The following is a 25,545-nucleotide window of genomic DNA, read 5'->3' on the forward strand; positions in this document are numbered from 1 at the left end:
ATAAAACATTGACTGTGGTAGTTAAGACTGCGGAATAGTTGTAGGCATCGACGAAAATTAAGTTCCTTCCAACTCAGTGAACTGTCTGGAAAGTACTATTTGTCCTTATAATTTTGTGAAGTTCCTTCACAGCAAGGAAGGCTAGAGTTTGTTAAATAAGCTTATTTTGGTATAATTGTATAAAAAAAACAATATCATTATTTACGTTTAATAATTAATCGGAAATTTTGTTTGTGGTCTGCATTTTGGAATAAATGAATCAATTACAGGATTTAAATAAACATAAAGCTCATTTTCACTCAACAATGTGTTTGTGCTTATACCAGCGGTTTACCAAAATAAGATTTTGTAGATTTTATTTAATACGTTTTGAGTTTAAGTCAAATTTATGTTAAAAAGGCAGTTAAGTTTCTTGAAAGACTGTAATACGGTTGAACTAGCCTAAGTGAAGCTGATTAAACTAAGTTAGCTGAAAATTGCGCGTTTCTGGCGTTTTCAAAGCACAAACTGAAATAAAGTTTGCGTCCATAGATGTTAAAATTTTCAGTCGTCCTTTTAGACATGTTGTCAGAATTATAACGCTTAATTAGTACCTACTAAATATAATTTTTTTTTCAGTTTGGCGTTTACAGAAGTTGATTTGTAAATACGGCGCTAGAGTTAATTTGGTGTTTTATCAACAGGCCTCGCATCGCTTCAGTACTATTTATTTAATTTTTGAAATAAATACATTTTATTTTTTCATTACAAGATCAAATAGAAGTTAAAACGAAAAATGAAAAATTTGTAAAAAAGCTTAAACATTTAATACTTTAAATGTATGTAGCAACTTTGTAAGTTTGGTGGACGGAATTAGTTTTTGTAGGGATAACAAAACAAAATAGTTGGAATTAAACTAATTTGTAAAAATTGGTACTACAAATGAAAACTAATCTGACCAATGATCCAATGAAATTGAATTGCTTAACGAGAGATCAATAAAAATTCGATTTTCATGTAATGAAATGTTGGAAATAAATAGAACCAGCAGCTAACTATTACTATTATGATTCTAAATAGAATTAAGTTTTAGTTTGTTTAATTTAAAACCAGATAACTTAATTCATTAGAATAATACATTCTGGGCATACAACAAATCGGACAATGATACTATTTTGGTTCTCATTCAAACAGATTTTCGTTTTTCAGTTTGAATATTAATGTCGCTGAAGTTTATTTGTTCCGCTAAGAATTGTAAAAATAGAAATTTCAGTCAAAAAGAAGGGTGGCAGTATCTTTAGAATATTAAAAAGGGTACGTCATTTGAAGCCACCCCCTAGTTATTAAATAATTAAATGGATGCCTGTAAAAGGATTTTGTGAAAACGCATATCTTTTAACAAAATCAGTAAATCTATATACAGTAGAACCTTACTAATCTTCTTTCCGGGAAGTTGCAAATTCTGAGTTGTTCATTAACTTTACAAAGTTTTTTGAGCAAAAATGACGAATTCTAGAAATTTTTATTTTGAAAAGCTAAAAAAATTTTCAATATTTTTTTATTAAAATCCGGAACCTTTTTTAATTATAGCAATATCCCAATGAAATTTGAGAAGATTACTACTTTTGACTTGTTTATTGTCTGTATAAAATCCTATCATTCTAGAACAAATCAGACGAATTTTAGAAATATCAAGGTACTCCACAAAAAAAAAATAATAAAAAAAGATTTTTTATTGCATATTTTTTAAATTAATTATTTGGTGTTTTTATAAATTACATAAAAACGTGTATTTTAGTTGGTAGTTCAAAGTAATTTTATTAGCTGGGACGTAAGTACGTTTTAGTTAACTAAATTTTATGAACTAATTACAAATTATTGAATACGAAAAACTGTATCAAATACAAAAATACTTTATTTATTTGCAAGACAGTTAACTTAAAATTTTGAAAAAATACTCTAACTCGAGCTCAGTGTCCTCTTTCAAATCCGTGCAATGTACTGCATTTTTATATTTGTCAATACCAAACCTCGCCCTCAAAGTATTCGGTCTAATCTGCCTCGCCACCTCCGAATCATGCGGTCCAACCAACTTCCTAAATTCCCCATGAACATCTTCAATATCATCATTCTTCGCTGAAATCTCCAGAGCAATACAAGGTCCATTCAGAAAACTAAGCAATAACGCATTAAAATCACTGACCACTCCTTTATACACCTCCAAAGCTTCCTCCGCGTTGGCACTACTCAAATAAAACGTCTGCATCGCCGTAATCTTAAACTTGGCATCCGTTATGAAACTAATAATGTACCCCAACTTCCCTTCACTAATAGCGTGTGGTTTAACGATGCAACAAGTGCTATTTTTCAGTTGGAGAGTAGTTTCCGGCGCTTTCTTCCCATCCTCGGGAAAGAACAATTTAATTTTCTTAGTGACAGCGTCGCAGTTATCGGCAGCGTGGAACGCGTTGGTCGATTTTTCCAAACCATAGAGAGCTCTGAGGGTGTTGGGGGCGGTTTGACGCGCTTCGAGAGGATCGACGGGACCCACGTGGTCTTTCCACCGTTGGATGGAGTTGTCGCCGACGAGTTCCATGGCGACGATGGGTCCAGAGCACACGTGGTCCACGACAAAGGGCAAAAAGGCAGATCCTCGGAGATGATCGTAAAGTTCCAAGCATTCAGCTTGATTCAAATGACACATTCTTAAGTTAACAATCTCGAAATGTCGGTCTTGGATCTGATTGAAAATCTCGCCGAGTTTATCGATAACGCTCGGTTTGATCACACCGAAAGTGTGTTGTCTTGTATTGCCGATAATTTGTTTAGTGTGGCAATCTGCATAGTCTGTGAGCTTGAGTTGCCTGCCGTAAATCCGGATTGTGTTACCTACGAAGACGTCTTTCCGGTGCAAGCCTTCATAAAACGACCGCTTCAGGAAAATTCGCTTCAGATCAATGTCGTATAATTCCACAGTGCTGTCACATGGGTAGTAATTGAGGAGGAGTCTCTTTTGATAAGCGGAGTCATAGTCGAACCATTCCGCCAGGAAGGATAATTTGTCAGTATAATCGGTGCCGAACGATGATGACATTGTCGTTAGTTACTGGAACGAAAAAAGATATGACAGGTTACGTCAATGCTTTTTGAAAAGACGCAAAAATTAAAATACAAACCCACAGATTATTATTTATGTGGATCAAAAAACTGAAATATAACAAAAAGTGAGAGGATGCAAACGTCCCAATTTCCTTGAACTTGGAAAAGATCGAAGTTCAGTTCAGTAATAACTGTCATAAATTTTATTATCTCTTGATCTCCTGTTTTATATAATGGAAACACCTGCAGGTAATACAGGAATCCAGTTTAAATAAAATAAGTTTAGATTAAACAGTACGTAACGAACAAATCGGAATTTATGAGGGTTTATTAACTTACAATGTTTGAAAATGGGATTTGTCTCGCAGATGCTCGGGATAATCATCACTTTACCGTGTCAAAGAAAAATCAATTTCAGCTTCCAAGAAAAATGGCCAAATGAATTTTTAATAAATTTTAGTTAAACAAGCTTACAAGGTACTTTAAATAATTGAAGGCGCCGTTTGAGTGGGAGAATTTTACTTTTACGAAGAGGTTCCGTCGGATTGACATGACTTTGTAACAATTAAATATTTCCGAAATATTTATGCCGGACTGTGAAAAATACGGAATTTAGCACCCTTAAATTAACACAATGTTTTGTTTTTACAGAAAACAAATATTCCGATCGCGGAATTAAAAAAACTCATTTCTTGTGTAAACGAAGCATGATCATAAACAAAAACATTATCGGCTTACGTTGTCTTAGCCCACATCTACACCTGTACGAAATTTATACGTAATTTTTAATTAAGCCGTCCAATTAATTTAAACAAAATTTCTTAATAACGCACCGCGCAATGGACTGTTTTAATTTATTGTTGGATTTTCTGTGGCTAGAAAAGATGAGTGTTCATGTTCTACCAACAAAAGACACATCTGTTGCCAAGCCTTGCAATTTTAATGAAGACTTGTCAGCTATGCAACAGTTATAAAAAACGCATAGTGGGAAAAAAATAATTCTGATTGTTGCCTTTAGGGATTTTTTAGTACCTACTACACGAATCAAATACAATTAACTTGATTCTCCTCTGTTTCAAAACGGCATCAATAATGGTTCGTTGCATCTTGAATAAATATTCGAGAGACTACAATAAAAATGTACACGCGAGTAGATTGTAGATCGTACATATATTAAATGTGGAAAAATGGATGAAAAGAGCGAGTCACTAAGAAGGAATTTATTTAGATTTATTGAAGTTACATAAGCAATATTATCATTCGATTAATATGAAATTTATTTGCTCATTGCGGTCGATTTTATTTATTTGAATTTCGCCTCTAATTATGGAAACTTACAAGTAGAAGGCACTTCTTCTCGGGAGTATCAAAAATTAAAAGCACTTTCAAAGTTCTTTGCAAGACAATGCATCGTTGTGGAAACATTAATTTTTTTATAAACCGGCGCATTCACCATTTATACAATCCGAGACAAGTTTACGACGAATTCTAAATTAGATATTTCGTTTTATAAACAATTTTTACTATAATTAAAATCTTATCGGTTCGCCTGTTTGGTCTTCTCCACCTACTTGGAGCTAATTAGGTCTTGCGACCTTCTTGTTCTTTATAACATTGACAGTTTCCTTTTCAAATTGAGATTCCTTTTTGTCTCGTCGTTTTCCATCTTTTCCTTTTGTTGTCATTTACCTTTGTTATTTAGATATAGTTTCAATTTTGCTACTGCAAAAAGTTAGCAAATTTAAGAGCCGTGCCCAATTAATGAAGTTTAAAGCACGAGGCATAAATTCTTAGATTCAGAACGAACCAGAAATTGTGAACATTTAAAGTAATTTTGGTAATTTTTGTGCGATCATAATTTAGGGAAAATGCGATCACAATTATAGAGCGAACGAGGTAAATTTCAGAAACTGTTCTTTTTAGAACGATACATTAACATTTTATACATTGAAATTCGCAATGGATGAAAACGGTCCTACATTACAAAAGCAAATATAATATTTTACGCACTAAACGTGGTTCGTCCAACGAAGCCGTGGGCCGAATTTGGACAACACGTCGTGTGCGTAACATCAATTTCGCACGAGTAGGAAACAAGATTTTTTCTACAATCGCAGAAAAGTCGCTTTTACGTACTCTGACGTCACTTTTCCTCACTTGGTATTAAAAGAATTTCATTTCAAAATTAAAATGAAAATCAAAATGTCAACTTGATATAGCGATTGTAGAAAATATATTTCTAGAAAAATTTTTCATTGAATTTTGGTAATATGGCAACTTGACTACGACAATAAGTTTGACTTAAAAATTTCAAAAGTCTTCATTTTCATTTCGATCTATTTATAGGTATGTATATTGATTTATTAAATTCAAATTATTTTTGCTAAACAGGTTCTAAATAGTAATAATAATTAATTATAAATCTATTATTGTAATAAATTTCGTGTTTTTGTAACCCACCGAATCAAAACTGGAATAAATTTATAATTGATTCCAAACTGATGCTTTTACAATACTAAATAATGAAATTGTCATCACCACCATCATTTTAACACTATTTTAAGAATAAATTATAGTAAAGTATTCGACCATGCATTTTTTTATTTTGTGTGACTGCCATTTGTTAAGACGTTCGACAATTTGCATGACAATAATCGGCTTGAGGGAGCTCAGAATTGTGGTATGTACAAACCCTTTATGTAAAGTTGCGGTACTAAAGAATAAATGCTACGTTAAGATACTTATATCTATTACTAAACAAATTCATTGAAATGTTATCGATACGACAAATCTAGCAAAACATTTATTCATAAACCTCAATATCAGAATTTTTAATCGCATTAGCCAATAAATTTTCTATAAAATGTCTAAATTTAGATTAGCGCCGTTGCATTTGAACATTGGCTTATTCAACGCGTCATCACCGAGAGAATCTTTCCAGCAGATTGCAGAAAAGCGGAAATTTTCAAAACCAGACAAATCCATATGGTCACGTCACGCTTCCTGATTAACATGTTTAGCGATAATCATAAAGGTTTCGATTATGTCTGATTTATAAACCAAACACGTCTTCCGTGTTTTAGATAATTAATTTCACGTATCAATCAAACAAACAAAGCCGAACAAAACATTTCATTTGGGAGATTATAAAACCGAAATTAACTACAGTAAACAAATTAGGAATCTACGTGGAATCATCAATAGTGTTAAATAGTGCATCCTCCGGGGAAAGCCCGAACGCATTATCTTCGGCAGCGCACTAACCTGTTTGAAGCCGCCCCCGAAACGTGAGTGGCGGCGTAAAGTGGCTGCGCCGCGTCCACAGGTGCTATATAACGTGGGCCACCAGCTATATGAAGCCGTCTTCGTGTTGTAGTGCTTTTACAACCAACTCCAGCGGCCGGAACCTGGATTAACCACCAGCACAGGTAAGTTTGCAAATTTATCGTAAAAATAATGACTAAAAAAGTTGGTGTCTTCCGTTGCGTTTCTTTGACTTTCTATCGGCGTCTCATCTTGAAAAGCAATTTTTAACTGTCGCTGCTCGGTTGAGTTGTAGATAAGAAGCTAAGATAATTTGTTACAATATAATAGGAATAAAGTTCTTTTCCATTTCAGGATTGGTTGGACTTTTTCTTTTTCTATCCAATTTAATTTTTTTGTGGTTTTAAGTCGTAGACGGTTTCGATTGATCTGTTTCTTTAATGTTGTACCGATTTTAACAAACTTTCCAATGTGGTCATATTTCCACCAATCAAAGTTTCATCAACCGATGGAGTTGATTGGAGTCAAATTGATGTCAGAAGGCCACCAAATGAAATATGATGAAATTTGTCATTTGAATTAGCTGAGTGGGCAGTTACACGGAGATGGAAATATTTATCCCTGTGATTTTATCCTGGTTTTAATTTTACGTGAATTTCGTTCAAACATAATTTGTTGTTTCGTATTAGATTTTTTACAATGAAATTTTTGAAAAAAATCTGCTATACCTTAATTAAAATTTAACGCCCTCGTGTCTGTCATCGGATGGAATGCTCAGCGATGTATAAATTTCATTTTCAAATTTTATCAAATAAGTAATACAAACAAATGGAAAAATCGGGAAAATATGTGAGTTGATTAGATTTTTGTAACTGATATTTATCAGGGTGTCGAAGACATTTCCAAGTCACGTGTTAACCACGTATTATCGTTATATTTTACGTCCTCCACGTGCTATAGAATCCTTCATTAATCTAAATAGATATTGTTTGTTTCACATAAATTTGTTGATTTTTTTTATTTTAATTGTTTAAATATTTGGTTGAGTTTTGGAAACTTTTATTAGAAATATTCACTCTACATTTTAAACTATGAAAATATTGCAACCTAAAATCGAGTTTTCTGAGAGCTCTTTCAGATCTCCGGCAATTCTGAGAAGTTTGTATATAAAAATTTAGAATTCAAATCTAAGAGTTTGTTGAATAAGCACCTAGAATTTGAGAATCTTTGAAATTGTTCAAAAATTTTAGCATTGGTAAACGACCAGGCGCGTCCACCAAAATCGTGATTTATCCTATAAATGAATTAGAAACAGAAATTCGAATTTTAGAATTTAAAAATGCAAAAAATTACAATAAAAAATGGGAAAATAAAGCTCTGGGAATTTCAGTGTGGTAGGAAATTAAAATTAATTTTTTAAATAGGTAAAACAAAGATTTGGTCTGTGTTCCAGGTAAAAGTAAAAATAGCTATTTTTGGATATAAAGCAAATTTTACTTCTCACAATGTAATATGCATTTTTAGAATAAACAAAAATATCAGAGTGAAAACTCTAACTGGTTTTCGCGCTTCTTTGAAGATTATAATTTATAAAATTTATAAAGGAAGAACTAGAATTTAGAGTTCTAGTATTAAACATGTTTACAATTTCAGTAATTTTTAATAAATGAGGAACATAAAATTTGCAGCATCACTTTTTCCCATTCCACTCGTAAGTAGACCAGCCATTTAGCTAACCTCAATAAGTTAAGAAAAGTTAACAAGGTAAACCTCAAAGACAGTGATTGCTAATCACAGGTAAAAATAAAATTACAACAATTTTTAAATTTTGATACCTACACTGCGCCGCAAAATGAACGCTAACAATGACAATTTAGAATAAAAATGTTTCCAAAAAATTGCAAAAAACAAAAGAAGGGATTACTGTGATTTTTATCACAAATTTATTTTGCGTTGATTTTGCGAAGAAGTGCAGCAATTAAAATTGGATAGTTTTAAAGTTTCGAATAAAAAAATATAAATTCGTAAAAAATATTCCCACTTGCTCCAAAAATGCTACTACACTTCTTCCTATTTTACTTAATGTTAAAATTTCTACATATTACTAAAGTTATATAAAATTAGTATACATATATTTTGTAAAATCAAAATTTTTAAAATATAAATTTGCTGCCCTACAATCAAGCCAGTGAAAAATATTTTCTAAACCCTTAAAATTCAAAACTAGAAATCTGTTAGTCATAAAAATAAAATCTACAAAATGTGTTTCTTCATTAGGCATGTATCTATTTTTATCATTGAGCACTTTTAACGAAATGTAATGATAATTTTTAAAATGAGTAGTAACTTGTAAAACATTTTTGTAATTACGCGACAAATTCAAATTAATTTTGAGTACCTTTTTTGAAAGTTGGTGTTTTGTGATTTAAACAAAGTGTCAAACAATATCTTAAAGTCAAAAACTTCGTATCACGTACCATTTTTTTTATTTTGTCAATTTAAAAAATAATTAAAAAAACATAGAAAAGAGCTTGTTTTTTTAGGTTTATTTATGGTTAAGGTCATAAAGATTAAAAATACATAAGAAAAAACAAGATTAAAAAAATAATAAAAATCTATGCAAATCATAACTGGTTTGGACCATCACTTTCGTGCTTTTTGCATTAATTTTGAATAAATTGTTGTTAAGCTGTGTAATGACTTTTATTTTGAAAACAAAAATGTTTAATACTTGCAATATACTCATATAAATCATATATAACTCATATAACGCGACTTGTGGTAAACGACATATTATGTCTTATATGTTAATGTGACACTACACTACTTATTGCACCAAACAACAGTTTTTAGGATACCAAAAACTTGTCACGTAGTGATATCTAATTCCTCTTTTATTTTATCTATGACCAACACAGTATCATTAGACGTCGAAACAGAATATTCTTCTTTTAAAGCTTCTCTAGAAAATATATTAACAAATATATTAATACCGTAAAAAAATATTTTCAATTAACATCAGTTTTTTTGTTCCGCCTCGCAAAAATCTGACTGGTACGTTCCTCGTATTTTAAACACTTTCTGTCAAAAAAAACTACAATTTACACTTTCATTACAACACACCTTTCAGTTGTGCGCACCGCTTCTTTAATAACAGTTTTAATTTCCGTCACTTACAAGTAAAAATCAGATTACGTTGACTCTTTTGTTCGCGGAAATTTATCTGTTTACAATTCAAGCCTAAATATCTTACAATGCGAATTTCCCTCTTCATTTTAACCGTATATACGAGTACTATTTCCGGTTAAACCGGAATTAAACGACCACTGATTTCATTCCGACTACAAAACCACCACCGTAAATTTCAGATATAGACATCCCAAAAGTAACAACGTTGTCTTCTTAATTTTAAATCGGTTTTAAAGTCATTTAAAAAACGACATTTCATATTTGATTGCAAAAACACATCATAAAGTTTGAGAGTTCAACGCTGGTGGCGTTTACACTCCAAATGTATCCGTGAAATGTTATTAAATAAAAATTTCTGTTTCAAGTTGCAACATAAATATTCCGATCTGGTTAAAAGCCTTCTGGCAAAAAAACTATCGACAGCTAAAAATAAAATTTAAAATCGGTTCCAGACTAATTAAAGCGACACTGTTCTTTGTTCATAAAGTTGTAGCATTTTGGTGGAGGCGCCGGGAAAACTGAGACTAAATTGAGTTTATCTTGCAGTTTCAACAAAAACGCGCAAAAGGAAATCGCCAAAGAAGTTAAACATTTTGCGTGACAGACTTCAATGTTTTCTCTTAGCAAAGATCTGTATCATCAAAGGAACAAATTTGTATGTAGATTTTTCGGTTAATTAATCGGGGCGAAAAAAACAACTCCAAAAAAGCAATGCATGAACATATGAGACGCCCTTTAAATATTGTGCTGAAACAATTTCGGTAATTGGGCTCCAGCCTTTGAAAAATATTTTGTTTATTTTTTTTGCTAAGAGTCTAACATACTCAGCAAAAAATCCTCAAACCTGTAATTCGATAAACGAGAGCCCCCAATAATGAAACATGTCGCAAATTTTTCGTTCCTAATTACAAAGAAACGGCGTTTAGCCAAATTGCATAATGAGACCCAAATAACGGCAGCTAATTTCCAAAAGCGCATGCAAATTCGTCCATAATTACCACGTCCTCTTTCAAATTGCGCAAATTTTCACAGTATTAAATCACAGGGACGACAATCTATCATGTTCGCCCCGTTGAATTTCTGCAATCATCGTATCATAAATATAATACATAAGGAAATGAATCGAACAATTCATCAGCCCACGTATGCTTATGATATTCGAAATTTTAATGGACCACTGCACACGTATCAGATGGGTCGGGTTATTGTTTGAGGTCGTTCACGTTAAAGAAACGATACAAGCGAGGGATAATTATTTTGTAGCTTTTTTAAATACGGTTTAAAATAACCGCTGACGTTAAAGCTCGACCCTAGCTTTGTTAAATGGCGTTTAATGTGATATACTCCGGACGGTTCATCATTCATTTTGATAAAAGTGAGCAATTGTTGCAGTTTATAATTCTTCGTTCGTTAGAGAGATAAGAAAGTCGTAAAAGTCAACGAAAAATATTGACGTTCATTCAGGAAAAGGATAATTTGTGTACACAAAAAGCGTTGCAGCCTTGGGAATGTCGCTTTGACAGATGATGGTGATTCGAACATGTAACATTTTCCCACACGATAAAAAAGCGCGTATTTACGTCCATCAATTGTCGCAATATAAAAAATATTGCACGCCCCCATTCCGCAACAAGTATTTTTCCAACTTCCACTTCTCCCGTAAATAATACGTCCTTAAGTCTTCGAACTCGCAAGCATTCCAGTTCAACTTGTTGCTGAAAGCAGCGTCGCGGCACGTAACCAATTGAAAGGTTTCCAATTTCATTCGTTGATAACGTAAAAGTCGCAGTATCCGTACATCATCATTTATTTAAACAATCTTTGATGTGAGCGGAAAAAATAAACCCTCCAAGTCCCGTCTTAAAACTGCTTAAGAACCTCTTTTCTCCTTTGCACCTACAAATCCCGATTGAAAGCATTTTTAAACCGTGTCTATTTTAATGTTCACTTTGGGGGAAAATCCAGTGTGAAGTCATAAAATAGCCAATAGAATACCGAGTCAATATAAATGTAAATACCGGCGCCTTTGTAGCTTTCTTATTATCACGAGACTCAAGAAGCTCGAAATTTATTACTACTTCGGAATTGATAAAAAATTCTTCGTGGTGGATTAATCTTAATTGTTTGTGATTAAAAAGCTGCCCGGCCTAAAAACAACAACAAAAAGTTGCAAAGTTAGAGAGACAAATAAGTCGAAAATTGTTATGAAAACTTCAAACTTGTAATGCGACATAAAATTTTACAATCGCGGCTTTTAAAACTTTGGCTAATCACACTGTAAAAGTCACGGTGTTAAAGGTCAGATTACCTCAATAAACCAGTTAAAGACTTTATTAGCATTACATATTTAACAAATAAGTTGCCTGATTTATGGGTCACTTTATATCCGAGGTTTTAGTTCGCGCCCTTGTAGAATTAAAGGGATCACACTGCACCGTGTGGGTGCAACCTGTTATAGCTGTTTATTTAAATTGATGCTATTTTCAAACATGTTGATAAGAAAAAAAACACTGCCTGAGACCGGTGTAAAATAATATTTTTCCAATTTTCCTAGTGAAAAATTTTACGATTTATGTACCTAAGCTCGTTCATATAATTAGATTTTTTTCAAGGTGAATTATACATAACACAAATATCAAACGCCTTTAGCTTCATTTTATATAATGATATAATTAGACGTCGTTTTGCGTGGTTACAACCAGAAAATGGAAAGTCCAAATGTGCTTAAAATATTACCAACAGAGCATCCCTCGGGAACAAACTGAGATTCAATACAAGCAACTAAGACTAATAAATTTACGTCTAAAAGAGGTAAGAAGCAGAGATATTTCTGTAATAATATTTGCCTTGTTGTCATTGTATTTCAGACACAATTTGAAAGCGGGCTTGTAGTGTTTACCTTAATGCATCTCTAGCTGCTATATCAATAACTTAAATTCGCATGACTCTTCTTGAGCATCTTGTTTAACTTCCGAAATTGGTTTCCATTAGAAAATGTGAAGTGTGATGCTTCCGAACCAAAAATAAAAGTATCCTAATATTAAAACTTTTGCAGTTTTAATATTTCGAAGGACGCTCGAGTGCTCGACTGGAAAAATATTAGATACACAGACGCACTTTGATCGTTTAAAATCCAATAACAGGACAGCAAAACCTGGTTTTGCGAAATTCTATTTGCCACCAGCAAAAAGAATACTTGATTAGTTACGTGTTGTTTAACAGATGCAGAATCAGGCATCTGGTTGTGTCAGTAAGAGTTCCAATCAGTTTCGGATATTATATTATTGAAATAATCTGAAATTTAGTGATGGGTTTAGCGGTTAAAGAGGTGGAACATAATTTACCGCTCCCATTGTGTTGATTTTTCTAGAGCTCTTATGGTGGTGGGCTCAAATTTAGTCGAACTTGTTGAATTAATTTTATATTGCAACGATAAATAAAAATTGACGTAAACAAAACTGATATTAAATAATTTTCCTATTCCTAAAGAAAAATTAGTCTTACGCAGTTAATAAGATTTAAATCTTGTCCTCGAAGCCAAATTGAATTTTCAATGAAAAATAACAACATACTTAAGACCCAATTCTTGAACTTGCGAAACTGTCCTGTTTTCCCATTTCTAGGTTTCATGCAAGATAGTTTCTCATGTAACTCGTTCCCTCTGGAAATTAAAAAGAACAGTTTTCAACTCAGTGTGGGAAGTCCGGAGATGCAAATTATTTACGTCGTCATAAGTAGACATGAAAACTTAACTTTGGTGTAAACAATTTTCTTTTTTTTCAAGTAAACTTAACACCTGTTAGTGGCGGGATGTTTTACCGAGTTTTTTACACAATTCTAAACATTTTTGGTAGTACGTCTCTGTTGTGTATATCTGTTTGTTTTATCTGTATTTAATTGGGTTGCGATGCGATGGTGCAATCACTGTTTATTGTTAAACTGAATAAAGTTGCAACTTTACACAAAATAAACAACAACGGTTCAGAGATGTTTGTTTTAAAAGCAATCAATTGGAAATTACGGCTAAGGTGAATGCCAATTGAAACTCATTTTTGAGGATTTTTCTCTCAACAGAAATACTGTTTGATATTACCAACCTAACAAAATGCGCTACATAAAGTGTTTGATCTTAAGGGCCACAACCAGTGTGAAATTTAAAAAAATCAATTATTTTTTTGCATATTCCGGTAGTCCATACCTTTAAAAATAACATACATAAATTTCAAATAAGTATTTTAAAAAGTAATTAAGTTACCGCTATTAGTTTGATAAACTAGGTATTACAGCTATTAACTATAATAAAGTTATCTTTAAACACGTTTTTCTCGAAACTACATTTTTCAAATTTGCTGCAGTTCTAACTCAAAGACAAATCATCCGATCGCCTTGACATTTTTTTTGTTTTATTTTGTATATGTTTTTTTGTAGGAGTCCAGTTTTTCAATCGTATAAAAAATGTAATTTTGGCGAGCCAAAAATCATCAAATTTTCGAGCAAAATTCGACATTTTTTTCAAATAACTCGGCCAGAATTAAATATTTTCATCTGAAAATTTCAGTTTGTCTTCATAAATTACGTAAAAATATATCCTCCAAAGTTTAAAACATTTCATGCAGTAATTTTCTTTAAAAAAATTCCCAAAAATCACCTCTTTTTAAAGCGGTCACACTGGTTATGCCCCCTTAATCAATATTAGTAAGATTAGGAAGAATAATATTTGCCTATAAGAATGTCTATAATGAAGCTTAATAATTTTTGTAGTTTTGTCTTGAGCCTAATTTTAAGTTAGTGGTGCAAAGTTACCTCGACCTATTTGGTAATGTATCAGTGCTGCAAGTCAACTTGAAATTAACCTGTCAACGGATATGCCTTCATTATTTCAACGCTTGCTTCATCTAAATATTTTCTTCCTTGCAAGTTATAAACTTTTAAATTATCTAATAAAATGTTAGCTTTTGTGGAAATATAAGAAGCTTCTAAAACACTAAAGTTGTAGCACTTTCATACTTTTATATTAGTGGAATAAAAAGTTTAGATTACCGTTGCCTCAGTTAGGAAGAATAGATGTAAGTTTACTATTACAATGCTTTGTGCTCCTTCACATCTTTTTTGTGGCACTTTTAAATTATCCATAACATGTTTTATTTTTTGGTATAAAAGTGTCTAAATATTACTAAAATAAAAGAAGGTAGTAACCAAATTTTGCAGATTTTTATAAATAATATTAAGATCATAATAGCTATTTTTGTGACAAATTGCAAAATGGTAATATTTTACGCACTAGACGTGGTTTCATTAGACAACATGGCGTGTGGTTAAGATTCATTTCGCACGAGTAGGAAACAATTTTTTTTCTACAATCTCAGCAAAATGCAAAACTTAACGACAAATCACAAAAATCCTAAACTTTTTCGCAGATTCAATGACTGAAATTTGTCCTCACAGGACAGTTCTCATTTTTTTTTTAAATATTTTCAGCCTCGTATTTCTACAATAACATTAAACTGTTTCCTCTGTTAAAAAGGCACGTATTTTTCGCCTCCATTCCCACTCTTAAAGTACTTTTATGATGTCCCCGATTAAGTTATTCGCATTCAAATGAGTAGTTTCGGAAATACTTTTCATTTTCGTACTTTAAGCGACGATGATAATTTCCCTAGACACGCTTTCAGCAGATTTATTAAATTTGATGACCGTATTTTTATATTTAAATGAATACATGAAACGTTTTTTGTGAGTCATAATCTCGTTTCATTCGCGAAACATAATACGTGATGCATAGTAAGTAAAATGGTCACAACCGATTCTACTTGACATTTTAAAAGTTGTTTTAGAGAGAAATACGAGCACAGTTTAGATCTCTGACTGAATTAAAATGCTCGTGGATCGTGTGACTAAGAGTTGTGTTTCCTGAAATAATTTTCATTATTAGAATAAAATATCTTGAAAAGCTCGTTCAATTCCGAACTAATTGAAATTTAGCTTATTAAGTCCAATAACCGAAATATGAAATGGTGGTGCATCTCGTTCTAATTCGTTTCAGTCAGAGGTGCATCTCGTTCTAATTCGTTTCAGTCAGATGGAGATGATGTTTTCCTAGTTCTCTAAACAAGTCACTTAAAATTTACATGATAAAAGCTCGATTTTCGTGAGACTGTGCTCATCATTCCATGCTAATTTTCTACAAGGCATCGGTAAACAATCTGGTCAGAAATAATCCGATCTTTATCGGGTTGAACCCGTCCTATAAATTTAAAAATCGTAGTGTTGTGTAGACGCCCATTAATCGCCCCAGAGTTATTTTGAGCGACAAACGTTCCTACCTTGTAAAGGATTTACGACAATACCTGATCGTTAAATAATAACACGTCTTAACTTGGAGTTACGATGATATTAAAACGGTTGTAGGAGTATTCTCTTGCTGCTAACAAGTCATTAAAACAGCTGTCACACATGGGTTCCACTTATGATTCGTAATTATTACATTGTAAAATGATTAGTCAAGTTTATGACCGTTGAGCTGATTTAGTAATGGAAATTTTGATAATGCGGCTTTGAATGACTTTTATTGCTATAATAAACGATTAGCAATTCACGTAGATCATCATTAGCTTAATTTTAGATTATTCTAGAAGTTATAGAAGCGGAAGAGATTTGGGATTTAGAGGTATGTAAATCTCATTACAGTATCGATACGATCGCTGATGAATAAAATCCCAAATGTACAACTATTAGGTACAGTTTTACTTAACCAACAAAAATATCTGAAAGAAATATCTTTTATTCCAGTTTTCACCGAAATAAACTAATTGCTACGGTTTTTACCATTTAAAAAAATAGAGAAATAAAAATGGTGGATGCGCCGGGAAAATTTAGGTCTCATTTATTATGCTTTTATTTGCAAATGCTGGCACTCTAAATTTTAATCGATAGCTAATTCGAACTGTAAAATAACCTGAAATTTATTTGTCACAGTTCCGATTAAGGACTTCCCGTCGTTCATTTATTTTTGCTTCTTTATGCATAAAATTTCATAGGAGTTTTATTAAACTTCTGTTGAGTAACAACGACATATTACCCAGAATTCGAATAATATTTATAGAAATAAATGGTAAAATTAACGGATTCAAAAATAATTTTTCAAAAGCAGAAACACTAAACAATTTTATTAAATTAAAAATAATTTAAAGAATATAAAAATATAAACGTTACAAAATCAAATATTTTTTACAAGAGTCTTAAATAACCCGCCCTAAAATTTATGGCCTAATATTCTACGTTTTACGATATAATTAGGTACTACCTAATAATAAACTTTTGAAATTTTATATTGCTTTTAAGAGAAATGAATTACAGTCAATACCATTTTACTTACTCCTCAGTGAGATTCAATAGTATCTTTATACCCATATTTCAATTTATTCCACATAAAGCTGATGTAAGCTTAATCTCGAACTACAATGCTATCAGATCTGCGTGAACTGTATCAGATTATAATTCGGTTAACTGTAACTAAAGAAGAAGAAATTGAAGCGCTTGACGAATTCCAGATTCAGACTGTTATACTAAGTACCTTTCTCGAGGGTAATTTAATCATGGCACGAAACAAACGAATAAAAGTTACAATAATAAATTACAACACAGTTAAAATGTTACTTGAATAAACAATAGTTGAATTTCCGCCAGTTTGTATCAAACCTGAAACTTATCAACGATTCGAGAGAAAGTTCAAAATTAACTTGTTGCAGAATGAGTTGGTTTTATGTTGACTCGTTTTGTTTTTATAAGACTTTGAGTGGCTTGCATTCGGCTAAATAAGTCCTCGAATTTGACCTACAACGCAAATAAAAGAGGCGAAAGTGAGTGATTTTTATCTAATTTTGGTGCTAATTGTGTGTAGCGGATTATCGCCCACCTTCGGATATTTTAAGTTTAATAGTGCTAAAGCCAATCTGCTTCTTCCGCAAAAGTAAATAAATATCGAGGAATACTTGCTAATTACCGCGAAAGTAAACTTGAGTTTGCATTTTTAATACATATATCTAGATAAATTGGTATTTAAAGCAGGCAATCAAACACATTTTTATTTCAAGTTGTCAGCCTGCAATGGCAATGATTTAAATGTGAGTTTTTTTTCCCATGACAAATTTGCAATGTGTCGCCTCGAGCTATTTAAATATATTTAAATAATTGGTTTGAATATTTTAATTAAAAATAACACCACAATTTACGAATGTCATGTAGGAAAACTCTCTTCTAAGCTCAATCAAAAAAGAACGAGTCTCAACTTTGTTACTTTGTGTGTTTAACACAAAGGCCACCATAAACGACAACACTGTACTTTCGTCAAAGTGGTTAGTGCACCTGCTACTTAGTTAAAACTTTTATTCGTATTATTTGCTTCATCGCCTAAATTATTTGTAGGTGTTATAATTGCAACAAGTTGTGTGCCTAGAATTATTTCGTATAAATGTCGCAGTGTTTACACAGCGATCCAAATTTATGAATGTAAAACATCGGATAACACTCGGAAAAATTCCAGTGCCCTTATTGATCAATTGCATTGCTGCATTTGACGAACAAAATCTCTATAAATCTAAACCGACGATTTTATTCAATTCAGTTCAGTGCGTTAAAATTGGCGCGGGTTTCTTTCCTGCAATCACAGCTTCATATTTAACAGTTCGGAATAAAATCTAAAAGCAATCAAAAAGACTTCATCGGGTTCATATTTTTGTTGTTTATTTGCAGATGCACGCACGGAGGGTCATAGTAGTGCTGGTCTACATTCTCACAGTTTGGGTCTCTTTGTCACTAGCAAAAAGGTATACGTCAGACAAAAGGGTTCAAAGTAAGTATAAACGTTGTAAAAACCAGCCTTTTATTAATTCACTGTTTAGATTTATCCACATTTAAAACAATGATGCGATATGGGAGAGCAGGTGTCCCCTCTAACCAAAAAGAGAACAAAGTCAACATTCGCCCCAGAGCCGACGCCTTTTTCCTTGGACCCAGGTATTTAATTTGTCCCATTATTTCGTTTTTCAATGTATTGTGTACTCTGGTGTTTGCAAGTTTGCACATTTGCAGAAATTTCAGGCTTAACATACACAAAAAAAGCTCGTTAAGACAATGCTTCCGGTTCTCCTCCAGTGCGAGCTTTTGTGTCTAATGTTACATTATTCATCACGGCAAAGGAATGATTTTATGCATGGTTGAGGGATCAGACGAGAGCTCCCTGAAACGACGAGTGATTAAAAAATATTCGCAATGTAGGACACTTGTAATCTTTCTCCATTGTAAATCGGGAAAATGTGATCACGCCTTAAATCAGTTTGCCATTTCTATAGCCAATTCTTTTAGAAGTGCCCATAAAGATAATTGTTTAGATTTGAGCAACTTAGAAAACTTTTATTATGTTAATTATGGCTTTGCATAAGTTGTATTGTTCTAGATACGGGAAGAGATCGAGTTGGAGCCCTAACACGTCGTTGGTTTATCCTGTTTCTACCCCACTCTGCGGTTTAGATGAGGACTTATCCTGTGCTTACACCGGCATCTCAGACTTGTATCGATGCACTCCGAGGTAAGATTATGAGAAATTCATTACACATTAACCCCGCAAGAAAGGAAAAGCCACAATATCAAAAAGGCTCCGAAGGGCGCAATTTTTGTCCCTAATCGGATCCATTTTTTTTTTAATTCAAAAAAGTAACATTTTCCCGGTTTATTTTAAAATAAAGCGTTTTTACCGACACTTTTATGAATAAAAATTGAAATGACAATCAACTTTATAGTAGGTACATAGCAATTAAAGAAAAATATGTTTAAATCATCTCATTACAGTATTCTTAAATAAGAATTTTTTGAACATTTCCTGTCGCATGCCGTACATATAAAGCCCCTTTCACGCGATCTTGTTTTAACAAATGAAGTGTTTGAAATAGCATGCGAACCTTCAATTATTATGAAAGTGACCAAACACAAAAAATGGTCTTAAAAATGTACAAACAAAAAACATTTCATTTTATAAGTTTTTGTTGGTTTTCAACACTCTTTTTGTTTTACTAAAATGGTGGATGCGCCAGGTTACGCCGAAGCAATTACGATCATTTTAAAATTAATAAGTTTTTCATTTCCGCTCTTTAAAAAACAAAAAGCTTTCTTTAATACAATTAACGCAATAAAATGCTATAAAAATTATGATAAAAAAATAAACATCAGGATGGTAGGTGTGTTAAAAACAGAAGTTTTTTACGTGTAATTTTTGAAAATTTGCTAAGAAATCTAACAACTATGGGATTCTAAATACTACATATTAAATAATAAACTAACTAATAGTTTGTATTCTACAGCAGAATTACGGAACGAGCATTTTACCTGACTATAAATTTATGTCCAACGTCATAGATTAGTGCATAACTTCTTGTATCATTCTTTTTGTAAGCTTCTCAACTTCATAAATGTCGCAATTAATCTTCGTATTTTATTGCAACTGATTAATTATGCAGTAAATGTGGTGCAAATGTAAGACGTACGATACTCTAGTGAACCTACTAAACTCGAAGCAACAATTAGCTTGAAGACCTAAACATTTAATTTCTTAAATACCCAAAAGTAAGTGTTCTACTTAAAACTGTCGTTTTTTTGTGTTCTATCCAAGGTATTTTACAACTTCGTTTGAAAAATACTAGAGTTAACACCCACACGTACTAATTACTAATTAAAACCCGCTAGAATTCAACATAAAATGAACTAACAAAAATGCTGACAACTTCGTCTACATTGTTTGGAAATATATTATTTCAACACCCTGAATTTCCTATATAAAACGGGAAGAAACGTAAACAACTACCGCTATAGTGTCATTCATCAGATCTGCAATGTTTATTCCCTCCTCGGCCAAGTTTTAAAAATTTAGTTTTTAGACCTTTTATTTCCGAGTCGTTCAGTCGTTGAAAAATATATACGCAAGTTTAAATCACAAAGCGTTGCATCACCAGCGGCGTCGTTATTAATTTATTAAGAGGAATTCTTGTTCCCTGGGAAAGCGTCCGGTGTTTGTAGTGTTAAATAAATTGTGATTAAGACAGTTAATAATTTCTTGATGGCAAGTCCATTGTAATCACCGTTATAGACAACAGATCAGTTCTGCTTTGACGTCAAGTAAACTTTGATCGGGACCAAGCACGATAAATAAACACGACGCCGACGCCAACGTACTATTTAATTATTCGTTAATTAAAATAGTCACCACTCAATTACAGCATTTTTCGGGGATGATGGTTCCTCTGATCTTCCACCTGGACGGATAGAAATTATGTGTATTTATTTTACACAACGCCGCTATTGTAAGCCTGCAGCGTCTATCGTTTGAGCAAATATCTCTCCCCATTTAATGTAAGAACACTTTAGTCACCCGCATCAACCGATTTGAAAACAACTTTCACGTTATATGGAAATTGATTATTGCAAATCAGAGAAATGGTCTAGACAAAGTTAAATTTAGCCACGCGTAAAATAAGTGGCGATTCATCATTTCAGTTGAATAAAATTAATTGATGACTCAGCACAATTATTTTTTTTCAATTTTATCAAAATGTTAGCTCAAGCTTCACTTGTAATTTTAAATTACAGAAAAATTGTGTAAGCTCCGCGAGCGTGTGAAGTGTTAATCATCTCCTCAATGAAATGCAAATTAAGGGCTCTCGGATATATCTTGACATCGCTGATTACAAAAGAGTAATGATAAAAGCAAAAGGTGTCTTTATTGCATTCAAATCTAACAATAACAGTGAAAAATTAAAAGAAAATAATTGTGAAACGAGCTATTACCAGTCTACATCAATGAGATGACCACCGTAGTCTCCCGTGGAACAAAAAACGTCATGATCGGTTTGATGGTTAAAATTAACGATAATTTTTGCGTTAAAGCTGTCGATAGTGGTAGCATTTCTTTATAGCGACCTCCCACTTGATGACACGTGCTTGTCTGGACAGCCCTTCTACATGTCAATACAGCCAAACTCCCTCAAAGACATTCATGAATGTACAATCGCACTATTGGGACATTTTCAAAAGCTGCATTATTATCATCAATTAGCTTGATTTATGAATAATATCTTTCAATTATCCATAGCATTATGGCGTGCACATGCACCGAACGCATCGTGGGAAAAAGATTGGACTTACGTAATTGAACAAATGAAATTTTAACATTTGTTTATGTTGTGCAATTGTAAAGAGAAATATCGGATTTTCCCTTTTGAACTTGAATACAATGTTTGTTTATTCCAAAGTAGCTCATTATAAGAAAAGAAAATAATTATTAAATCTAAATAAAATATGAACATAAAATTATTCGGTTCCCAAATACAACTCTGCGATTTCTCCCAGCGTTTTCAGAATAGTATTTTGTACAACGAGCGTGAAATGGCACTCTCTTCTCACGAGTATAAACATTCCATGCTATAGCAACGAGTGTGGATTGAAAAAGCCGTACACAATGTTTTTATAAATCAGATTTACTAATCATAATTAATTCACAATGGGCATTTAAACTTCCTATTTTTTTTCATTTTTAAATGTGCGAGTTTTTGTTAAAGTCGTAGACATGAACAGAATCATTGCGCTCGGCTTTAACCGCATTATAAACGAGCAAATTTTTAATAGATTTTGCAAACTCACTTTAGCCATTGTCCGAAAAAAGCAAAAAATCGGTAATTAATCAAATGAACTCTGTTTTCACGATATTTTCTATAACTTGATTATTAATTACGTCACAAAATGGATTTTGCTCGGAACTAATTGAGTTAATAACATTTATAACATCAAAGGTGGCATTTAAAGTATTTATATTTAGCTAATTCAACATTTTACAAGACTAGTGTGGAAACTATCTTATTATCTATATTAGAAATAGTACCTAATTTGGATCACAAGGCCGGAAAATGCTCTTTTGGAAGTCTGAGTGAACTTGCGAAGACGAGGCGAGGCGGAGCCGAGTCATATCAACACGAAGACTTCCAGAAGCATTTTCGGATCCACACTATTTTTTAGGTCAACAAAATTTAAAGAATCAAAAAAAAAATTCTGAACTAGTGACTTTTACTCTTTAAGGTTGCTCTGCTAGTTACTATTTTGGAAAAAAAAACATTCTTTTAAAATACGTCAGCAGACTCCTATGTCAATTGATGACAGTGCGATACCAACCGGTAAACAAAGAAAAATATCTAGTTTCTTTTTTGGAGGCAGAGGCCTAGGCCTATTTATATGTCTCCAAAAACGGTAAAAAAGGACGGTGGCCTAAGAAACTATTTTATGCAACTTAATTTTAGCTTCCTTGTCACCAACTTGCTTAGCATTTAACCCCTTCTTCTTCTCTGTAATTTTCCTTTACAGGTCCCAACTGAAATCAGAAAAGGGTGAATTCGCAACACCGCACATTGCAAATTTTTTTGAGAGAATACTCTGTGTCAATAACACAGTCGGACTCGCCTCGAGAGAGCTACTTTAAACATGAGAGGTTAAACCAATTTAAATGTGGTCTCCTCAGAAAAATAGATATCCACAAAAGATTAGTATTATGCGCATCCACCATTTCTTGCATTATATTTCAGTGTGCACCGAATAAAAATTCAAAACGTAAAATCATGCACTATTCGCTTTCTTCGTAAATTCAATTGATGGAGCGATACTGTCGAATTTGCTATTCTGCATAACGCACACCCAATTCGAGACAATAAGATGATAGAATATATCGATATTTTATAAATAAAGAAATATGAGTCCGGAATACTGATAAATGACTTCCTCTTCAACTTGACCACAATTGATTAAGTGTTTTCGCTGCCTTGAAGGCCAAGAAATCAAAAATAATCGCGTTATAACCTCTTGTTGTTTGCACCACTATTAATTAGATTCCACTTAGTTAAATTGTGTACCCTTGATAATTACTTAGGAATTTAACTAGAAAGGCAAACGTCCGTGAGTTTTAAGTATTGAAATTGAAAACACGTAAAAGCTGGTTTATTTCAGGATATCAACCAAGATTAAGTGCGTTCCTGTGGAGATGATGCGATTAGGTTCCCTCAAAGCTTATCCCATTGACATTTTGTCCTGAAACAAGCCGTGTAAAGTCACTTTATGATTTTAGTGAGCCGTTATACGTGACGAACGTGGTCTCGGGTGTCGTATTCATAATTACAAGTGTTTTCTTTTTTCAGGAAAGGACACGAGAGTGGAGATTTCTCGACGACTTCTAACTGAATCGAAGATTATACTTGAAATGTGATTAGATTTATTAATGTAACGTTATCTTACATTGTTAGACTGAGACTCGCCTTAGGGCTGGGGGCGAGGCACAGTTGCTTCCATTATTTTGTTACTAAACTGTAAACTAAGTTGATGTATTTCATGTGCAATAAATGATTATGTTCACACTTTCTAGCACTAATAATCTTTATTTTTCTCTTCCAAAGAGCATGGTAAAAGAGAAACTAAACGTGCAACTACAGGCTGATTAAAACCTGAAACAAAATTACACACTTAATGAACATTGTAAGGGTTCACCACTTCACACAGTTGATGGCTACTATCAAAGACGATGGCTGCTCATATATCTGACAAATGGTCTTTAGACATGCATGCTAAATTTCTGTTAAATTGGACTAGTGGGAGGCTTGAACGTAAATTATCCCAAGAATCTCCTACTAAACCGAGATTCTAATTTTTAAAACTATTCAGATTATTTCCAGTCTCAACAATCCGTTGAAATCGGAATATAAAGTTAAAGAAGCAATGCAGTTTCCTTTATGAATACCACTGCAAGTATGCAGGCATAGAATTTTTTAAATCATTAATAATATAATGCTTGGGTTTTTATAAAATTGCAATTTCCGTGTTATAACACTGTGGCTGACATAATAAATCTTTATTACAAAATCCCAAATAGCTGCTGTCGTTTCACATAAAAGTTCAGAAAATTTGACCGTATATCATGTAAAATTATTGAATGTAAAAAGTGGCTCACACAACATATCTCCTATAAAATATAAGCATTAAACTAATGTGTGCTCTCATGATGGACCTGTCATTTTTTATAATGCAAACGTTGACTATATTTTAAGTTATCACAGATTAAATCGGATTAAGACACTTTACGATTATTGTTACTGTTACTATTATTAAATTTTACACTCCCACTTCAAACCTTCAGATAACCGCCCCCAGTGTTGGATTAAATCCAAAAACAATTTAAAACAAATTTAAAACAATATAGGTTAAACTAAGAGAGATTTTAGGCCCATTAAACCACAGTTCGCTCAACAATTTATTGATTAGTTAACAATGATTTGATTTTTTACGGTCGTTGCGAAAACTCAAAAGCAAATAAAAAAATTTAAATAAAAAATGTACAACCTGCTGGTTCTTTTTGTTGTTTAATATTCCGTACGAGATCAAAATATTGCCTGCCTGCAGTTTCCAAGGAGTCTAATAAATTTTTGATCATTTCCTGAACATCTATTATTTATTTACATCCTTCCACTAAAATTTGAAAACTGAACTCCATTGTAATCTATACATTCGCAGTTTTAATCATAAAGAAATAAAATTGACAGATACTTGGTGTTTTTTTCAAGTGTGTTAAATTCTAACAGTTTAGAGCAAAAATAGAATTTTTCAATTTCAAGACCAAGCAAAAATTTTCTACGTAACTCCGAAACTTTGGCATTTTAAATCTTAAAACAGTGAAATTTGGTGATTTTACTACTTTAATAAAATGGTCTATTAACTGTACTAAATTCCAAAATTGTAGGGAAAAGAACATAATTTTTAAAAATCCTGCTTTTGAAGACGAACCCAAAATTTTCAACACTTGCAATTGAATTTCACAACTTTAGCAGTTTTAATCGTAAAATAATAAAATCTGGAGTTTTACTACTTTTAAACGGTCTATCAATTGTGCTGAATTCCACAATTTTAGAGCAAAAAGCAGAATGTTTAGAAATTTTA

At 32.5% G+C, this 25,545-nt stretch overlaps 2 protein-coding genes across 3 annotated transcripts in view; one reads left to right on the forward strand and one right to left on the reverse strand.

Annotated features, from left to right (window-relative positions):
• Positions 1-1,697: 1,697 nt before the first annotated feature.
• Positions 1,698-25,545, reverse strand: part of nmdyn-D7 (nucleoside diphosphate kinase homolog 7) — a 36,627-nt gene continuing 12,779 nt past the window's right edge. For both annotated transcript variants that reach the window (XM_088030006.1, XM_088030015.1), the window contains exon 2: positions 1,698-3,085. In XM_088030006.1, the coding sequence (XP_087886132.1) occupies positions 1,913-3,073 (1,161 nt within the window). In that variant the 5' untranslated portion in view covers positions 3,074-3,085 and the 3' untranslated portion in view covers positions 1,698-1,912. The remainder of the gene's footprint in view (positions 3,086-25,545) is intronic.
• RYa (RYamide) lies at positions 6,400-23,972 on the forward strand. The gene is made up of 5 exons (XM_088042164.1): positions 6,400-6,506; positions 18,283-18,382; positions 18,432-18,546; positions 18,986-19,117; positions 23,757-23,972. Exons 2-5 carry the CDS (start codon positions 18,283-18,285, stop codon positions 23,797-23,799), a joined length of 390 nt encoding a protein of 129 aa, XP_087898290.1. The 5' UTR covers positions 6,400-6,506; the 3' UTR covers positions 23,800-23,972.

This window comes from Gnatocerus cornutus, chromosome 1, assembly GCF_029298725.1.
Source record: "Gnatocerus cornutus isolate USDA-ARS CGAHR chromosome 1, icGnaCorn1.1, whole genome shotgun sequence".
NCBI lineage: Eukaryota > Metazoa > Arthropoda > Insecta > Coleoptera > Tenebrionidae > Gnatocerus > Gnatocerus cornutus.